This window comes from Diplotaxodon limnothrissa, linkage group LG16 (genome assembly GCF_057381915.1).
Source record: "Diplotaxodon limnothrissa isolate DT_005_m linkage group LG16, D_limnothrissa_male_GT1.1, whole genome shotgun sequence".
Taxonomy (NCBI): domain Eukaryota; kingdom Metazoa; phylum Chordata; class Actinopteri; order Cichliformes; family Cichlidae; genus Diplotaxodon; species Diplotaxodon limnothrissa.
Window position 1 is genome coordinate 18889666 of NC_140611.1, and position 14788 is coordinate 18904453.

At 38.7% G+C, this 14788-nt stretch overlaps 1 protein-coding gene across 1 annotated transcript in view; it reads right to left on the reverse strand.

Moving 5' to 3' along the window:
- Positions 1–14330, reverse strand: part of tmtops2b (teleost multiple tissue opsin 2b) — a 27093-nt gene extending 12763 nt beyond the window's left edge. Inside the window, exon 1 of the mRNA XM_085375204.1 lies at positions 13964–14330. Coding sequence (XP_085231330.1) covers positions 13964–14330 — 367 coding nt within the window. The remainder of the gene's footprint in view (positions 1–13963) is intronic.
- Positions 14331–14788: the final 458 nt, after the last annotated feature.

Sequence of the window (14788 nt, forward strand, 5' to 3'; positions counted from 1 at the left end):
TGGTGGTAAAATTGGTGTCTTTCCCAAAAAGCCAAGCATTACACTGTATACAGAGGGATCACCCTCTGTATACAGTGTAATGCTTTCCAGCATCATGATATTTTTTTTCTGTCTAGCAAAGTCACCATCCCATAACTATTCATTTCAGCTCAATCTGTCAGTGCTTTTTGTGGTGCAGCATTTTTCCTCTAAACTAATGCATCTACCTCCTTGAACTATGGCTGATTGGATTTACCCTGGTAAATGGCCTGTGTTTGTATAGCGCTTTACCAGTGCCTAAGGACCCCAAAGTGCACATCCAGTCATTCACCCATTCACACACACATTCACACACTGGTGATGGCAAGCTACATTGTAGCCACAGCCACCCTGGGGCGCACTGACAGAGGCGAGGCTGCTGGACACTGGCGCCACCGCGCCCTCTGACCACCACCAGTAGGCAACGGGTGAAGTGTCTTGCCCAAGGACGCAACGACCAAGACTGTCGGAGCCGGGGCTCTTTCCAATTACAAGACGAACTGCTAACTCTTGAGCCACAATCGCCCTGATCGCCCTACCATCCCACATACTGCATTTCACTGCTTTACACACAGTGCACACATGAAGCATCAGACATGAAAGAAATAGATATTTGCATGGGATGTTTGATGTGTTTGTAAATTACAAAGTAGTTAGATTAAGTGAATGTTACTGCATTTTGCAGAGCATCTATTTGCTTCAAACTGCTCTGACCATCAAATTGTCTCATTTTTTTCTCTGCAGTTTATTACCTTTCTCATTTACACAGTTTGCACAGTGTTACTATGTTATTAACACATGCCAAATTAAAGATACATCACGTGGCAGCAGTCAGAAGTGTATCATTGATGAGATTCCCCATGTTATTTCTCTAAACATACTGGTGAACCTAGATAGCTGATGGCAAAAACACAACAATAGAAGAAACCAAGTGTACTCAAAGCACACAGCTAATACATCTAATCTAATAACTCCTATTATATGCCAGCCACAGACTGTGTTAGGTAATGCTTCTACTAAACTAAATTTAGCTTTATTAAAGGTCCAGTCTGGCTGGCAAGCTCATCCTGTTTAATGATTTTATTTCCAAAAATTATCTTGATTTTATGTTCCTAAATAAAACCTCGTAAAACAAAAACAATGGTTATTATTGAAACAGCCCCTCCAAATTTCAGTTTTATAGACCCTCAAAATAAAGTGCAAAGGATTGACTAGATTGCCATTAGGCATGACTTTAACATTGTTAAGTTGGTGTTTTTAATATGCATATTGATCAACACAGCAATAGCATTACCAAAGAACTTTTGTGTATTCTGGATCATTTCAGACTCGTATCATATCCTACACCTAGTTATTTCCAAAGGCCTGTGGCCGATACTGCTCTCTTTGACAATAGGGTGTCTTTTTTGACCATCTCTGCGGACAGTAGAATCAGAAGGTGCTTTCTTAATAAAAAAATTACATTACATTGTCTACCCATTTTTGTCTACCCATTTTTTAATGGGTAACACTCTTTTTAATACCTTTCCCAATAAATACTGGGCATCTGATAGACATGCAGCTCATGTCTATATTGGGTCTGTCGGTCCAGGAGCTATTCTGGACATCTATTCGACATTCATGGTTGGGCATCCAAATTGTGGACCTAGTTTGAATGTCGACATGTAGACGTCTATGACAGCTACAGGAAATTTATATGATTAATATATGTAATATTATAAATTTTGGAATTCATACTACAACGTGTTTAATAAGATTCAAAGAGCATTTGCATTATATATGGTTCATTTTGTAAGTATCCTGTTTTATTATGAAGAGCTGATTGTAAGAGCAAATAAATGTGGTTGTGATCGGTAGCTGGACTGAGAGAGAAGTTGCAACAGAAAGTACGAATAGTTTGTACAAGTATGCATGTATGAACTGGACTACCTGCTTGACAGTCTTTGTTGATGCACACATTTTGCAAATTAGCTGTGAGAAGCTGGGGACATCCACTGATCACTCAGCATACTGATGGACATTATGGACAATGCCAGGCATCCTCTGCACACGGCCATAAACAATCAGAAGAGTCTGTTCAGTGACAGGTTGCTTCTCCCAAAGACAAGAACTAACAGACTTAAAAACTCCTTTGTCCCACACGCCATCAGACTGTTTAACTCCTCTCTGGTGGGGAGAGGGAGGGGAAACAGGAGGACAAAGGAGGGAACAACTAAGCTGTAGTGCCTCTTCACCTCACTGTGCAATACCTTTTGTGCAATACTTTTGTAAATAGTCAACAGTGCAATAGACTCAATACTTGAAATGTGCAATTCACTTGTATTTTTATTTTTATTCCTATTTATTCTATTTATCCCCTTCGTATATTTTATTTATATTGTCTCTGTATTTATATATATGTGTGTGTGTATAACTCTGTAACTTCTGTCGGTGCTGTGCTTTTTTGGAAATCGAATTTCCCAGAGGAACCCACCCGAGGGATTAATAAAGTTCTTATCTTATCTCTCTTATCTTATTCCCTCGTGCATTACTGTTACTGTACAGAAAACATGCCCTCCAGCCTCTTAAAAAATGGGACTACAGAGCCTCCAGAAGCAGTATTAAATTGATGTCAAAAATTAGTAGGTTTGACATTGAAAAGACATCGACAACGACCGCATTTGGACTATAAATAGCCTGTACACAGAGGGACGGATATCAACACTAGATGTTAAGCAGACGTCAGAAAAAGACGTAACCTGGCGTTACAAAACAACCTCTTCATTGGACCAAAATTGTACACCGGAAAAACGACACCCCAACAACAACACATCATTCCGATGTCACTTTGTGCAGTATGTTCAGTTTAGATGTCTTTAAAGTAATAAACAATATTCATCTAAATAGTGACAGGTCAAAAAGTCCTAACACCCAATGACACACAACTATCGGTGCTACCTCAGGACTATGGTCCCCTACACTTTCACAAAAGTTGCAGTAAACAAATTATTGAGTAGATATGCCAAAAATTCCTGAAAATGAACTCAGAAAAGACTGAAATTGTTTTTATTGAAAAAGAAAAAAAAAAGAACGAAAGTCTATAAAAGCCTGTCTATAAAAGATGCTTAAGTCTTAAATCCAGACCAGAAATCTTAGCATAATTCTGGACTATGGCCTAGATTTTCACAGCTAGATAAAAAAAATTAAAAAATATTTTTTTAAAATGGATGCATGTTTGAAGTAGATACAGATGAGAATATTATAAGAGTATCTTTATTGATCTTGAGCACATTACTCTATTTTCAAATCTCTGCACTGGTTTTTTTGTGTGTCAAAGGACAGATCCTAAAAATACTGGTACAAGTTTACGAAGCATTTAATCTACTCGTGCCTCACAAAACACCCAGAACGCTCAGGTTAAAGGGAACGTACCATTTATGTACATTCCCATATTTAGAACGAAACAAAAGTGAAGCAGTTTTTATGGTACTCACCTGTGGAACAAGCTTCCTGGACAGCTGTGCCAAGATGAGACACATCTGTTATTTCCTTTAAATTACAGTGCCTAAAACTTTTTATTATCAACAAACAATGTCTGCAGGATCCTCTTAACCTTTTGTTTATTTATATTTCAAGTGGGTTGTTCCCTGGTTTAACATATTGTCTAAAGATTAGTCATTGCAGAACAGAATAAAAGAGTTCACTCCCACAGTTTTACCTCTGTTTTGACAAAGTCTGGTCCATGAATCAATTTTATTGGAATTTCACGTGAAAGACCAACACAAAGTGGTGTACACGTGAGAAGTGGAACGAAAATCATACATGTTTCCAAACATTTTTTACAAATAAATAACTAAAAAGTGGGGTGTGCGTAATTATTCAGCCCCCTGAGTCAATACTTTGCTGCAATTAAAGCTTGCCAGTTCAAGGGGGTCGAATACTTTTGCAAGCCACTGTATGTAACAACACAGCTGTGAACATGGGAAACAACTCTTCTCTTGTTTGTTTTTTGCTTCTAATTGTTGTTTGTTCCATTTCCATAATAATTATGTGTAAATGCCATACACAATGATATGTATTCATATGTTTTACATGTTCTATCTCTCTCCATCTTTCTATCCCTCTGCATAGCTTCGGCTTATGTATTTGTATAGTGCTCTACAAATACATAAACACATTTTGGTTGAATTTTAAAAGCAAGCAACATCAGGGAAGTAACGCAACTACATCCACTTAATAAAGTTTATGTAGCTAGCTGAATAAAGCTACCATGCAAGACCTCATTGCTCAAACAAACCTGGCATTTAAGAAATGAACTGTTAGGAGACATTTTCTCTTGAAATTCCAGAGATGCAAAATATGCAGCACTGAAACCAGAAAGACATACCAGCTGATAAATCAAATATTTGAAACCTTTTTTTCAGTCAAACCATTCCATTTTTGAATAAATGGTGCAGATGCTTATCAATCTACCATTACAGATTTAAACGTGGTCAACAAAGCTTCAGTCTGGCAGATTTGGTTATCACATATAATGATTTTCTTGAGTTTCTCAACTGCCACTTTATCTCAGTACCTTCTACTATTGTGTGTGCCAAAAATTATAGAGTGGCACGTTTGTGGAAATTCCTTTTTAAAGTACAATATGTTAATATCTTCTATTCATATCAGTCCTTTAATGCTTAAACCATTATGAAGCTGCAAGTTACAGGACTGCTACTGAAGTCTCCAACATTCACCCCAAGGCTGTGTTTATGTCATGTCAGAGATAATGTAATTATAAGTGTCTGGTGTAATTAGAATTCATGTCAGCCTCTTACTTGTATATTGAACATGACACTTAATATTAACACTTAATCGAGCCCCCAAAAACTGAACAAATTAGGAGATGTCATCTCATCCTCTGCCTGGGCAAACTATTTTCTGTAATTACACTTATAAACCCATATTAAATGCATGTGTTATATTTTCAGTACACTGTATTTTAATCCTAACACATCCAAATTTATACTTATGCAATTGCAACACTTGCAAGTCGGTGACATGGGAAATGCTTTTCTGACTGTTTTTTTTTTTCACCAGTTTTTGCAATTGTGAAAGAGCACATGTGAAAGATGTCAAAGGGTCTAGAACAGGGGTGTCAAACTCAAATACACAGTGGGCCAAAATTCAAAACTGGAACAAAGTCGCGGGCTAACGCTAATATTTATTGAAAAAAAAATTTTTCCTCTATATATAAGAATTAATCTTTTCTTATGGACTCAAACAAGTTTTGCTGAAAAACTGAATATGGAACAAGCAAAGCTTAATACTAAACAATATATATATTAGCTGTATAATACCAGTAGGCCAGCGCTAATAGTAATTTGGTATGGCTTCGCGGGCCAAATGTAATTAGGCTGCGGGCCAAATTTGGCCCGCGGGCCAGAGTTTGACACCTATGGTCTAGAACAGGGGTGCCCAATCCCAGTCCTCGAGAGCTACCGTCCTGCAGCTTTTAGATGCATCCTTGTTCCCACACACCCGAATCAAATGAATGGCTTGTTATCAGCCCTTTGCCAAACATGATGGCATGCTGAAGAGGTAATCAAACCATTTGATTCAGCTGTGTTGGATAGGGATGCATCTAAAAGCTGCAGGATAGTAGCTCTTGAGGACTGGGATTGGGCAGCCCTGGTCTAGAAGAACCGTGGAGAACATTATGCTGCCTCTAACAGCATTCAACATGTTTAGTGGCAAACCATGGAGGCATATCCATGGATGGTCCTCTACAGGCTAGGCAACGACACCCTTACTGCCATTAGGTAAGGGGATAAGATCCTTGCCAGACCTTATGCTTAAAAACCAATGAAGTCCTGCTCCACTTATTAGTACCAGACTGACAAAATGAGCTTCTGTAATCTCATATTAAAGAAATGGGATAGGACTTTACATTGCTTGCACAGAAACACAATTAGTTCCACTTTCTTTACCTGAATATATGAAAAAATGCCAAAGATAACACGGCTTGAAAGGCATAAAATAGCATTTCTGCAACAACAAGGCGATTCCCAAGGAGTATAGCTCAGCATTTTGTGCAGCGTATCGTTCAAAAACTGGCAAAAGTGAACAAGTGGAGGACAAAAGAAGTGTAAGGACTATGAATCTATAGCTGTTGAACAATATCTGAAAGTCCTGTCCTTAAACAGGAAAACAACTAGCAAAGACCTGACATAGGACCTGGGGGATGCATATGGCTTTTCAATTATCCACTGAAGCCTCAACAGATATGTTCTGGTAGAAAGATGGATGTCAAGATGCCATTATTAAGGAAGGGAAACAGCCTGATTTATGGCAAATTACACAAGAATTGCACTGAAATTCAGTGGCAAGGGGTCTTGTGGAATGATGAATCCAAACCATTAGTGTGTTTGGAGGAACAGTGAACATGTATAGACATCAGTAAAAAACGGTGGAGGCTCTTCATGATTTGGGACGTCATTTCAGCCAGTGACGTTTGGGATCTTGTCAAAATTAAGGGAATTGTAAACACAGAAAAGTACTGTAAGATTTTGATTATTATCCTTTATTCATCTATTGAGATTTAAATCTCATTTCCCAGAGAGACCTGCAATTATCTGTCATAGACTCACCTCCCCACACCTCAGTGAAGTCAGATCATCTTGGCAGAAAACAGAACAAAAGGCAGTCAAAATCTAAAGAACAGCTTTGAGATTTGTCCTTGGATAAAGTCTCTCTGAAGGCTAAGAAGAAGAAGACGAAATCAGTCAGCTTGCCTAAGAGGTTTCAGGCTGTGTTGAAGAATAAGTGTCATATCAAATATTGACATCCAAGCTTGTACAATTGAATTCAATTTGATTAACATAGTGCCAAATCACAATTAGAGTTGCCTCAAGGCGCATAAGGTACTGACCCTACAATAATACAGTTGCACTCTTTCTGCCTTATATACTGTATTCCATGTATATTTGGATGTCTCATTTTCCTGGGAAAATACAAATATTTTCAATTGCCAGTGCAATTAAAACAACGTTAAGACATCCATTAAGCAACCCCTCATTCTATCGTGTTGTTTTTAGCTTTTTTTGTGGCTGAACCATCACCTTCAGATGAAAAACCCAAATATAACAGATGCACTGCCACCCTCCAACTGTGGCTTTTTTCCCTGCCTTTTTGTGTCACTCTTGCTAAGGCTAAGTAAAAAAGAAATACAACAGACATGCAATCAATCTGTTGTTCTGACCTCATCCTCACTGATATCTTCTGTTATTAAGGTTCTGCAGCTTACAGGCTTTAGCTACTATAAAGTATAAGACAGCCATAGCCCCTTCTGTTATGAGGACATCAAATAATGTTTGGGTCAGTGTCAGTCCCTGTAAAACTTGCTAACATCCACAAAAGTAACACAGAAAGACAGCGCTGCGGTGGTTAAGTGTCTCCTTTAGGCATAGTAGATGGTTGCAAAAAATAAATACCATATTTAATGATTAATATTTCAGGTTTATTTGATTCTTTTTGGAATAAAAATCATGTGTGGTGGCAGATTTCTTTTCTCATGTATTAATCACATATTTTAATCATATCACATAGTAATAGTAATATCACTTTCTCTCTTTAGTATTGTAAGAGTACTGTCGACAGTTTGCATGCATGTAGAATGTTATCACAAGGCCCCAAGTTTTATTGCACCTTCACAGAGGACCCATTGTAGACTGGAAGATCTCCAGACATCTTGCTTTAAGGGAGGTGATGGGTGGTCGTAACTTTTCTTAGGGTGGGAAAGGGTCCAGGTTGAGCTGGACTGAAGCTATAGGGAGACGTGATGTGCTGTGGAATGTTCTTTGGTTGAGAGTGTCTGTGATGGTGTATATAAGACGTCAAATTTCAGAGATGATGCTAGTGTTTTGGCTGGGAGGTTTCTCTCCATATTGCAATATGTTATTAAACCGTTTCAAAACGCTCACTGGCTGTGTTGCAGGTTACTGTTAAAATTTCCGTAACATATGTCAACTTAGTTCCTGCCAGTCACTGTTTTCAATGTGAATGTTAACCAAACATATACAGAAAAACTAATAGAATCCAATCAGTGGTACAGTGTTTGCACATTTTAGCATTTTAGAGTTTCAACAGTTTGCAGGATAATTAATCAAATCTGATATTCAGATATTCAAAAGTACATATTGCCCTTAGGTATTAACATTTATTTTAAAATGAATTCTTTTTAGTATTTCATGAATATTAACAGTGCAATGTGTTATTGCTGGAATCCAAGAAAACACTTTTCTAATGAACTTTTAAGTTCAGCTAACTTTTATGTGTTTACCGTGATTAGTACGGTGGCCCTGAGAAGCCAAACAGACTGCAACTTAAGAAAACACCAGCAATAAGAAAAACGCTGCAAAAGCACACAAAACACAACGGAAATAGGAAAAACAAAAACAGAAATGGGAAAAAACAGATTTCCAAAAGCACAAGGGAAGTGTTTCTGAGGAGACAATAACCCGACGGACCAGTTGCAGAAACCAAAATATGCTAAGAATTGCACTTAAAAGACACTTAAAAGTGGAGGATTTATCGGTTTTGTGAGGAAAGAAAAGATGAGAAGTGTGTTAGTCTAACTATTAGCCTTAAAATCCGTCATCAGTAATATATGAATCATGATAAAAACACACCTACCATGTTTTGGGTTCCTGCAACTGGTCCGTCAGGTTATTGTCTCCCCAGAAACACTTTCCTTGTGCTTTAGGAAATCTGTTTCTTCCTATTTCCGTTGTTGTTTTTCCCATTTCTGTTTTTTCCTATTTCTGTTCCCTCCCTGGCATCTACAAGGATATCTACCACCAGGTTTTTGAGATAATAGTCTTGTTTAAAAAAAAGAATCTTCCTTTCATTAGTCATGAAAGAAAGGTCATGAAATTAATAGAGCTACTTTCAGCTGCTCTCTTATTGACGGCAGGTCACCACATGTTTAATTTGGCAGATTTGTACACTGGATGCTCTTCCCGAAAGGGATTTGTGTCTCCTCTTTATATCAGAGCAGAGATCTTTCACTTGATAAACCAATATGTAAATCCCAGTTAATAATTCATTAATGATCCTCCCAAACATGCTGTTTTCTGTCATAAATGTATTTATTTTTCCGGAAAATTCTGTTCACATGTGATTAAAATCAAAGAAAATGCAGTAGTTTTGAGGTAAAACTGTTAGTAAGTTATATGACTTTGTTAGCTACTTTACAATGTGTAGAGAGAAGGAAACATCAATCCCCACTTACTGCTTTTAAGCTAAAAAGAAAACAATGATTACGAAAAGCAAAACTCCTTTAACTCTTGATTTAACTCTAAAACTCAGAATAAAACTTTTATTCTCTGGCTTTTAAATCCAAATTAGTTTTGACTATTTTTCTTAGTGCTACTTCTTCTTCGGGTTTTCTCTTTTTTTTTCCTTCATTAAATTCTGTCATTTTGTTCTACATTTTTGTGTCATTTGATTATTTTATATATAGAGCTTGTCTTTAAATGTGCCATAGAAATAAATTTGACTTTGACTATCAAAATCTTTATGTTTGGGTGTCTCTTGACACAAGTTGCTTTATCTTCATTCTGGGATGTAGATCGTTGATCTTCATTACAGCCATTGTTTTCTTAAACACACTGCCTCATTTACTCCCATGTGATGCATTTGCACACACACACACACACACACACACACATGCAGCATATACCTAATCATGATATACAGCACTTACAGCTTGCAACAAAAGCATCAGTAACATCATTATTCTTACAAGGTTCTTACTCAAGTGGTGTAAGCCAGTGATTTGTAGGGTCGCTTAAAAGCTTTAAGAAGTCAGGTTAAGTGAATGTCAGGCCCTTGAACAATAAACAGACTACACCCTGTGTATTGTCCTTTCTTCTTATCAGCTGTTTACTTGAGTGTGTGCAGATCACCGGACTTTTAAAAGTAAAACATTCTTCCTACTCTTTGTTGTCACCCACCTTCCCACTCGTGTAGCGTAAGTACAAGACAGGAGTCAGAACACCGAAACAACTATACTTCAAAAGTCTTTAGGAATACTGTAAGTTCTTGTAATGTGGTCATAATGATGCTTTGGAAAAAATAATAAAATGTATTATTTCAACATTTCTGTTTTCTTTATACTTTCTGTACAAAAAGACAGCATGACTGTCTATGTCTTGATTGCTTTCTCTATCTGTATATGATGGTTTGCCTAGCCCTGTTTTTAATTTTACCCGTGTTTGAAACTAGCCTCAGGCCAAGAAAAACTGTGATCTGTTATGTTGTGCGACTCTCTGGCAGTTATATATATTGAATCAGCCCTTATGCTGCCTCATATGATGAAGGAATAACAGGGAGATGATAATGGCAACGATATATATAGAAAGAGAGAAATGAACAATCAGTGTATTATGGTTGCTGACACTCAAAGCGTTCTACCATCTTCAAGCGCACACTATGTGACACTGACGGTAATGGTCTTTTAACAAAACAGCGACTTGGGAGAACAGGATGTACTGGACGAGGTAAGAGTGTTTGATCATTGGTACAAACATATTAACATCCTGCACACATGTCATATAAGTATAGGAACAATGTATGGTGTGAAAGAGCATACAGGTTGCTTGTGAATACGATTTCTTACAACAACATATTAAGAAATGTTTAACAAAGAAGCATAAGACCCACATCAGAGACTTTATTAGGTACAACTTGTACCAGGTTGGACCTAATTTTGCCTTCACAACTACCCTATTTATTTGTGGCATAGATTTTAACAAGGTGTTGGAAACATTCCTGAGATGTTGGTTCATTGTGACATGACTGCATCACACAGTTGCTGCAGATTTGCTAGCTGCACCTTCATGATATGAATCTTCTGTTACACCTCATCCCAGAGGGGCTCTATTGGATTGGGATCTGATGACTGTGGAGGCCATTTGAGTATAGTGAACTCGCTGTTATGTTCAAGAAACCTGTTGGAGATAACTTGAACTTTGTGACATGGTGCATTAACCTGCTGGAAGCAGCCATCAGAAGATGGATACACTTTAGTCATAAAGGGATGACCACGGTCAGCAACAATGCTCAGGCAGACTGTGGGGTTTAAACCATCAGTTGGTATTAAGGGACCCAAGTGTGCTAAGAAAATAGCATTACCCTACCAGGCTGAACCACTGATAGAAGTCAGGATGGATCCATGCTTTGATATTGTTTATACAAATTTTTGGCCCCACTATCCGAACGCTGCAGCAGAAATGCTTAGAACAGGCAGTGTTTTTCAATCATCTATTGCCCCCTTTTGCTGAATCCATGTGAACTGTAGCCTCAGTTTCCTGTTCTTAGCTGACAGGAGTGAGACGCGTGTTTTCACTGGACATCTTCTTTGTCTCAGTTCATCTCTGCATAGAAATGGTTTTGTGGGAAACTCCCAGTAGATCAGAAATACTCCGAGTCATCTCGAACAAACAACCACGCCATGTTTAAAGTCATTTAAACCAACTTTCTCTATGCTCCCCGTGTTAAAATGTGTTTACAAAATTGTAATTCCTCTATCTGTGCGTGCTTGCATGCATGCATGTGTCTGTGTAGAGGTGAGTGGGTGGGTAGGTGGGGTGGGGGGTGCTGGGAGTTTGACTAACAGTATGGCTGCTCTTTGCATTCATATTGGCAAACTTTATGTGGCAAATATTTTGTATCTACCGACTTCTGTCAGCTTTCCAGCATCTTCTCTCTTGACACCAGTAAAATAAGCAGTGAGCTGTTACCATGCTGGTTCAAGTTTTAAAAATGCAGAAGCCCAGGGGAGAATAAAGTCAAAGCACGCTGCTGACTTTAAAACATAGCGTGAAGACAAATGAAAATTCACCGCCTCAACATATCCTGCTGACATATCCGGTTTTACAATACACAGAAGGTAAATGAACAGATGTAAACCAGCACACAAGCACCGGCAGAAGGAAAACACCACCGTCAGAGGATATGGAAACAGAGATAAGTTAAAATAATACATATTTCTGTATTCATGATAAGAGTCTAAATATCATTTGTGAGGTCAGATGAAAATCTGTAAAAGTATAATAAAAAAAAATGCAACTGAAATGAAAAGTAATTTTACTAGCATGAGAACAACTCGGTGTATATAATTTTATTAATTCAACTGTGAATGTGTAATGAAATCACAAAGCAGGAAGTCAACACTTGAGGGAAGATGAACAACTTTAATAATTGATCAACGCGTTTCAGCTTGTGGCCTTCATCAGGGTCAAGAATGTGTAATGACAAAAGTTTGAATATCAACAAGCATAAAGTAAACGCATAAAAGCACTAGATCATCTAAAAAGCCACAACAAGAATGAAAATGAGACCTACACTGTACAAGGTCTCGGCAGCTACTGAGTGTGTACTGAAGTCTGATCATTTATGAGACTCCTATAACTCAACCTGAGTTATAGGAGTCTCATAAATGATCATTTCCTTTTTCCTACACACAGCTATAGTAGCATGAGAGTCCAGTGACATTTATAGGCTTTGTGTTTCCATTGTGATAAACAGGAAACGAATCACATACAATGGATCATGCTTATTAGCATAGCACAAGCAGTTTGCACTTTGATTTGAGTTTATTAACCACACTGTAAAAGACTAAAGTGGGTGAGTTACGTTCCAGCAATTGTGTCAGAATTAACTTTCCTTACCAAACTGTGGCAAAGACATGAGCCTGACCCCAAAAAGCAATCAACACTGGGCAAGCCAAATGTAGGAAAAACGTTTCCCCTCCTAACATGAAAACACGAGATTGCCCTAAATCTGTCAGACAGAAATAAATACAAATGGCTACAGTTCCAGAGTTCATATCCTCTGATAAATGCGATGAGGGTCAGTGCATCCAGGTTGTGACACTGCCACCTCCTGGTGGATGAACTACACAGTAAAAGTGCAAAAAATAAAAAATAAGTCCGTGTGGGGGCACGGACTTAAACGTCATTAAATAAATCAGTATGCAATGCATTGTGTGACAAACTGTAAAATACAAACTCGTTTTTTCACTCTTCCTTGAGCTCAAACCAGCCAGATGTTAAGAAACGCTGGAAAGCTCATGATGTTTTAGTTTAATACGAGAGGGGATGGAGGGCTCATGAACAATGTAGTACAATAATACTCAAATCTGACTGCAATCCCCGTTCCCTCTGGAGACAGAGGAAGAGAAGGTCAGAGTGCAGCGCTGGACCAACTGGCCAGTGTGATTGGAGATACGGAGCGGGCAGTGTCTGTCGATAAGCAGACTTAAAAAGAAACGCGATGGGCTGTACAGACATGAAACCCGCAGGTCTGAGGTCAGAACCAGTGTCACCGTTACATAATTTGTTTACCGAAAGACATCAACCGTCAAATGTACTTCTCTTTGTTCAGTGGACAGACTTTGGGTCACAATTCTTTGATAAGAAAAAAAAAAAGAAGAAGAATCTGGATCCATCCAAAGAGCGCTTGTTTGATTATCTATCAGGCTCAGCTATCATTATATGTACAGATTCTTATTATTATGCATTATTATTGTGAAAGCTGCTACTTGGAATAATGACAGAAACTAACCATTGTGCAAACAATCCAAGTTAATGAATACCAATGGCTTTATTAAAGCGAAGTAATTTAAAGAGGGAGTATCATGGTCTATTGAAAATATTATTAATCCATCCCCATCAGCCCCGATGACTCTTACGCAGACAAACACAACAGAGCGAACTAATAACTAATTAAATTTGACGATGTGAAATAAAGCATATTTGCCACAACTTTGACTTCAGTGTCTCAGTGACTTATTATAATACATTTTGCAAAAACAGCAGATATTTCGCACAGTTTTATTTCCAGAAATGTAAAACGGTGCATGAGTTGACAAATACCACAACATCCCAAACTTTGAGCTGTTCAAAAAAGCAGAACTTACCAAAGCAAGAGTTGATGAAGCCGTACCAGCTGCAGCCGCTGCGCCCCAGCAGCCACTTTCCGCGGATGCTGGAGGCGAAGCTGAGAGTGGTGCCGAACAAACACACCAGCATGTCGCTCACGCTGATGTTCAGCAGCAGCATGTTCACCGGTGTCCGCAGCTTTTTGAATTTGCAAAACAGCAGCAACACAATGAAGTTGTTCAGGAAGCCGAAAGTCATGATGAAGCCCAGCACCACGGACAGCACCACAAAGCCCGCCGGGGAGAGCTTCGCCGAGCCCGCCGGCGCGTCCAGCAAATCTCGGTCATCGCTCAGGTTGAAGCTGTAATTCAGACCAACCTGACCAGAAAACATGCCGCCGTCCATTCAGTCCATCAGTTTCTCTTCACTCTGGAGCTTGCTTCACTCGGCAGCGCTGGTCACATCGCGCATCTGTAAAGTTTGCGCGTGTAGCTTCCATCTTACTCCATGCTCATGTGCAACAAACGCGTATTCCTCCGCTGATCCTGAGAGCGATCACCTGGCTGCCGACTCTTAGAGAACTGGCAGGAATGTTAAAAAATACATTGTAACCAAAAAGTGTCACCTTAACGTGACTTTAACACAACGCCTCCTCCGCTTTCACCGCGTCTCTCCGCGAACCAGCTTGACAGTACGCGCTATTACATATAATTTGGGCAATCTAACAAAATTCATCCCAGTTATCAAGTTACTTTCCACAGCAGTTTATTTCTCTCGTCTTCAAGTTACCACTTTTAGACTGGCTGTAATCCGCGCTCGTAGCGGAGACTCTTGTGCCACCAGTGGTGTTATGCGATTTGGGC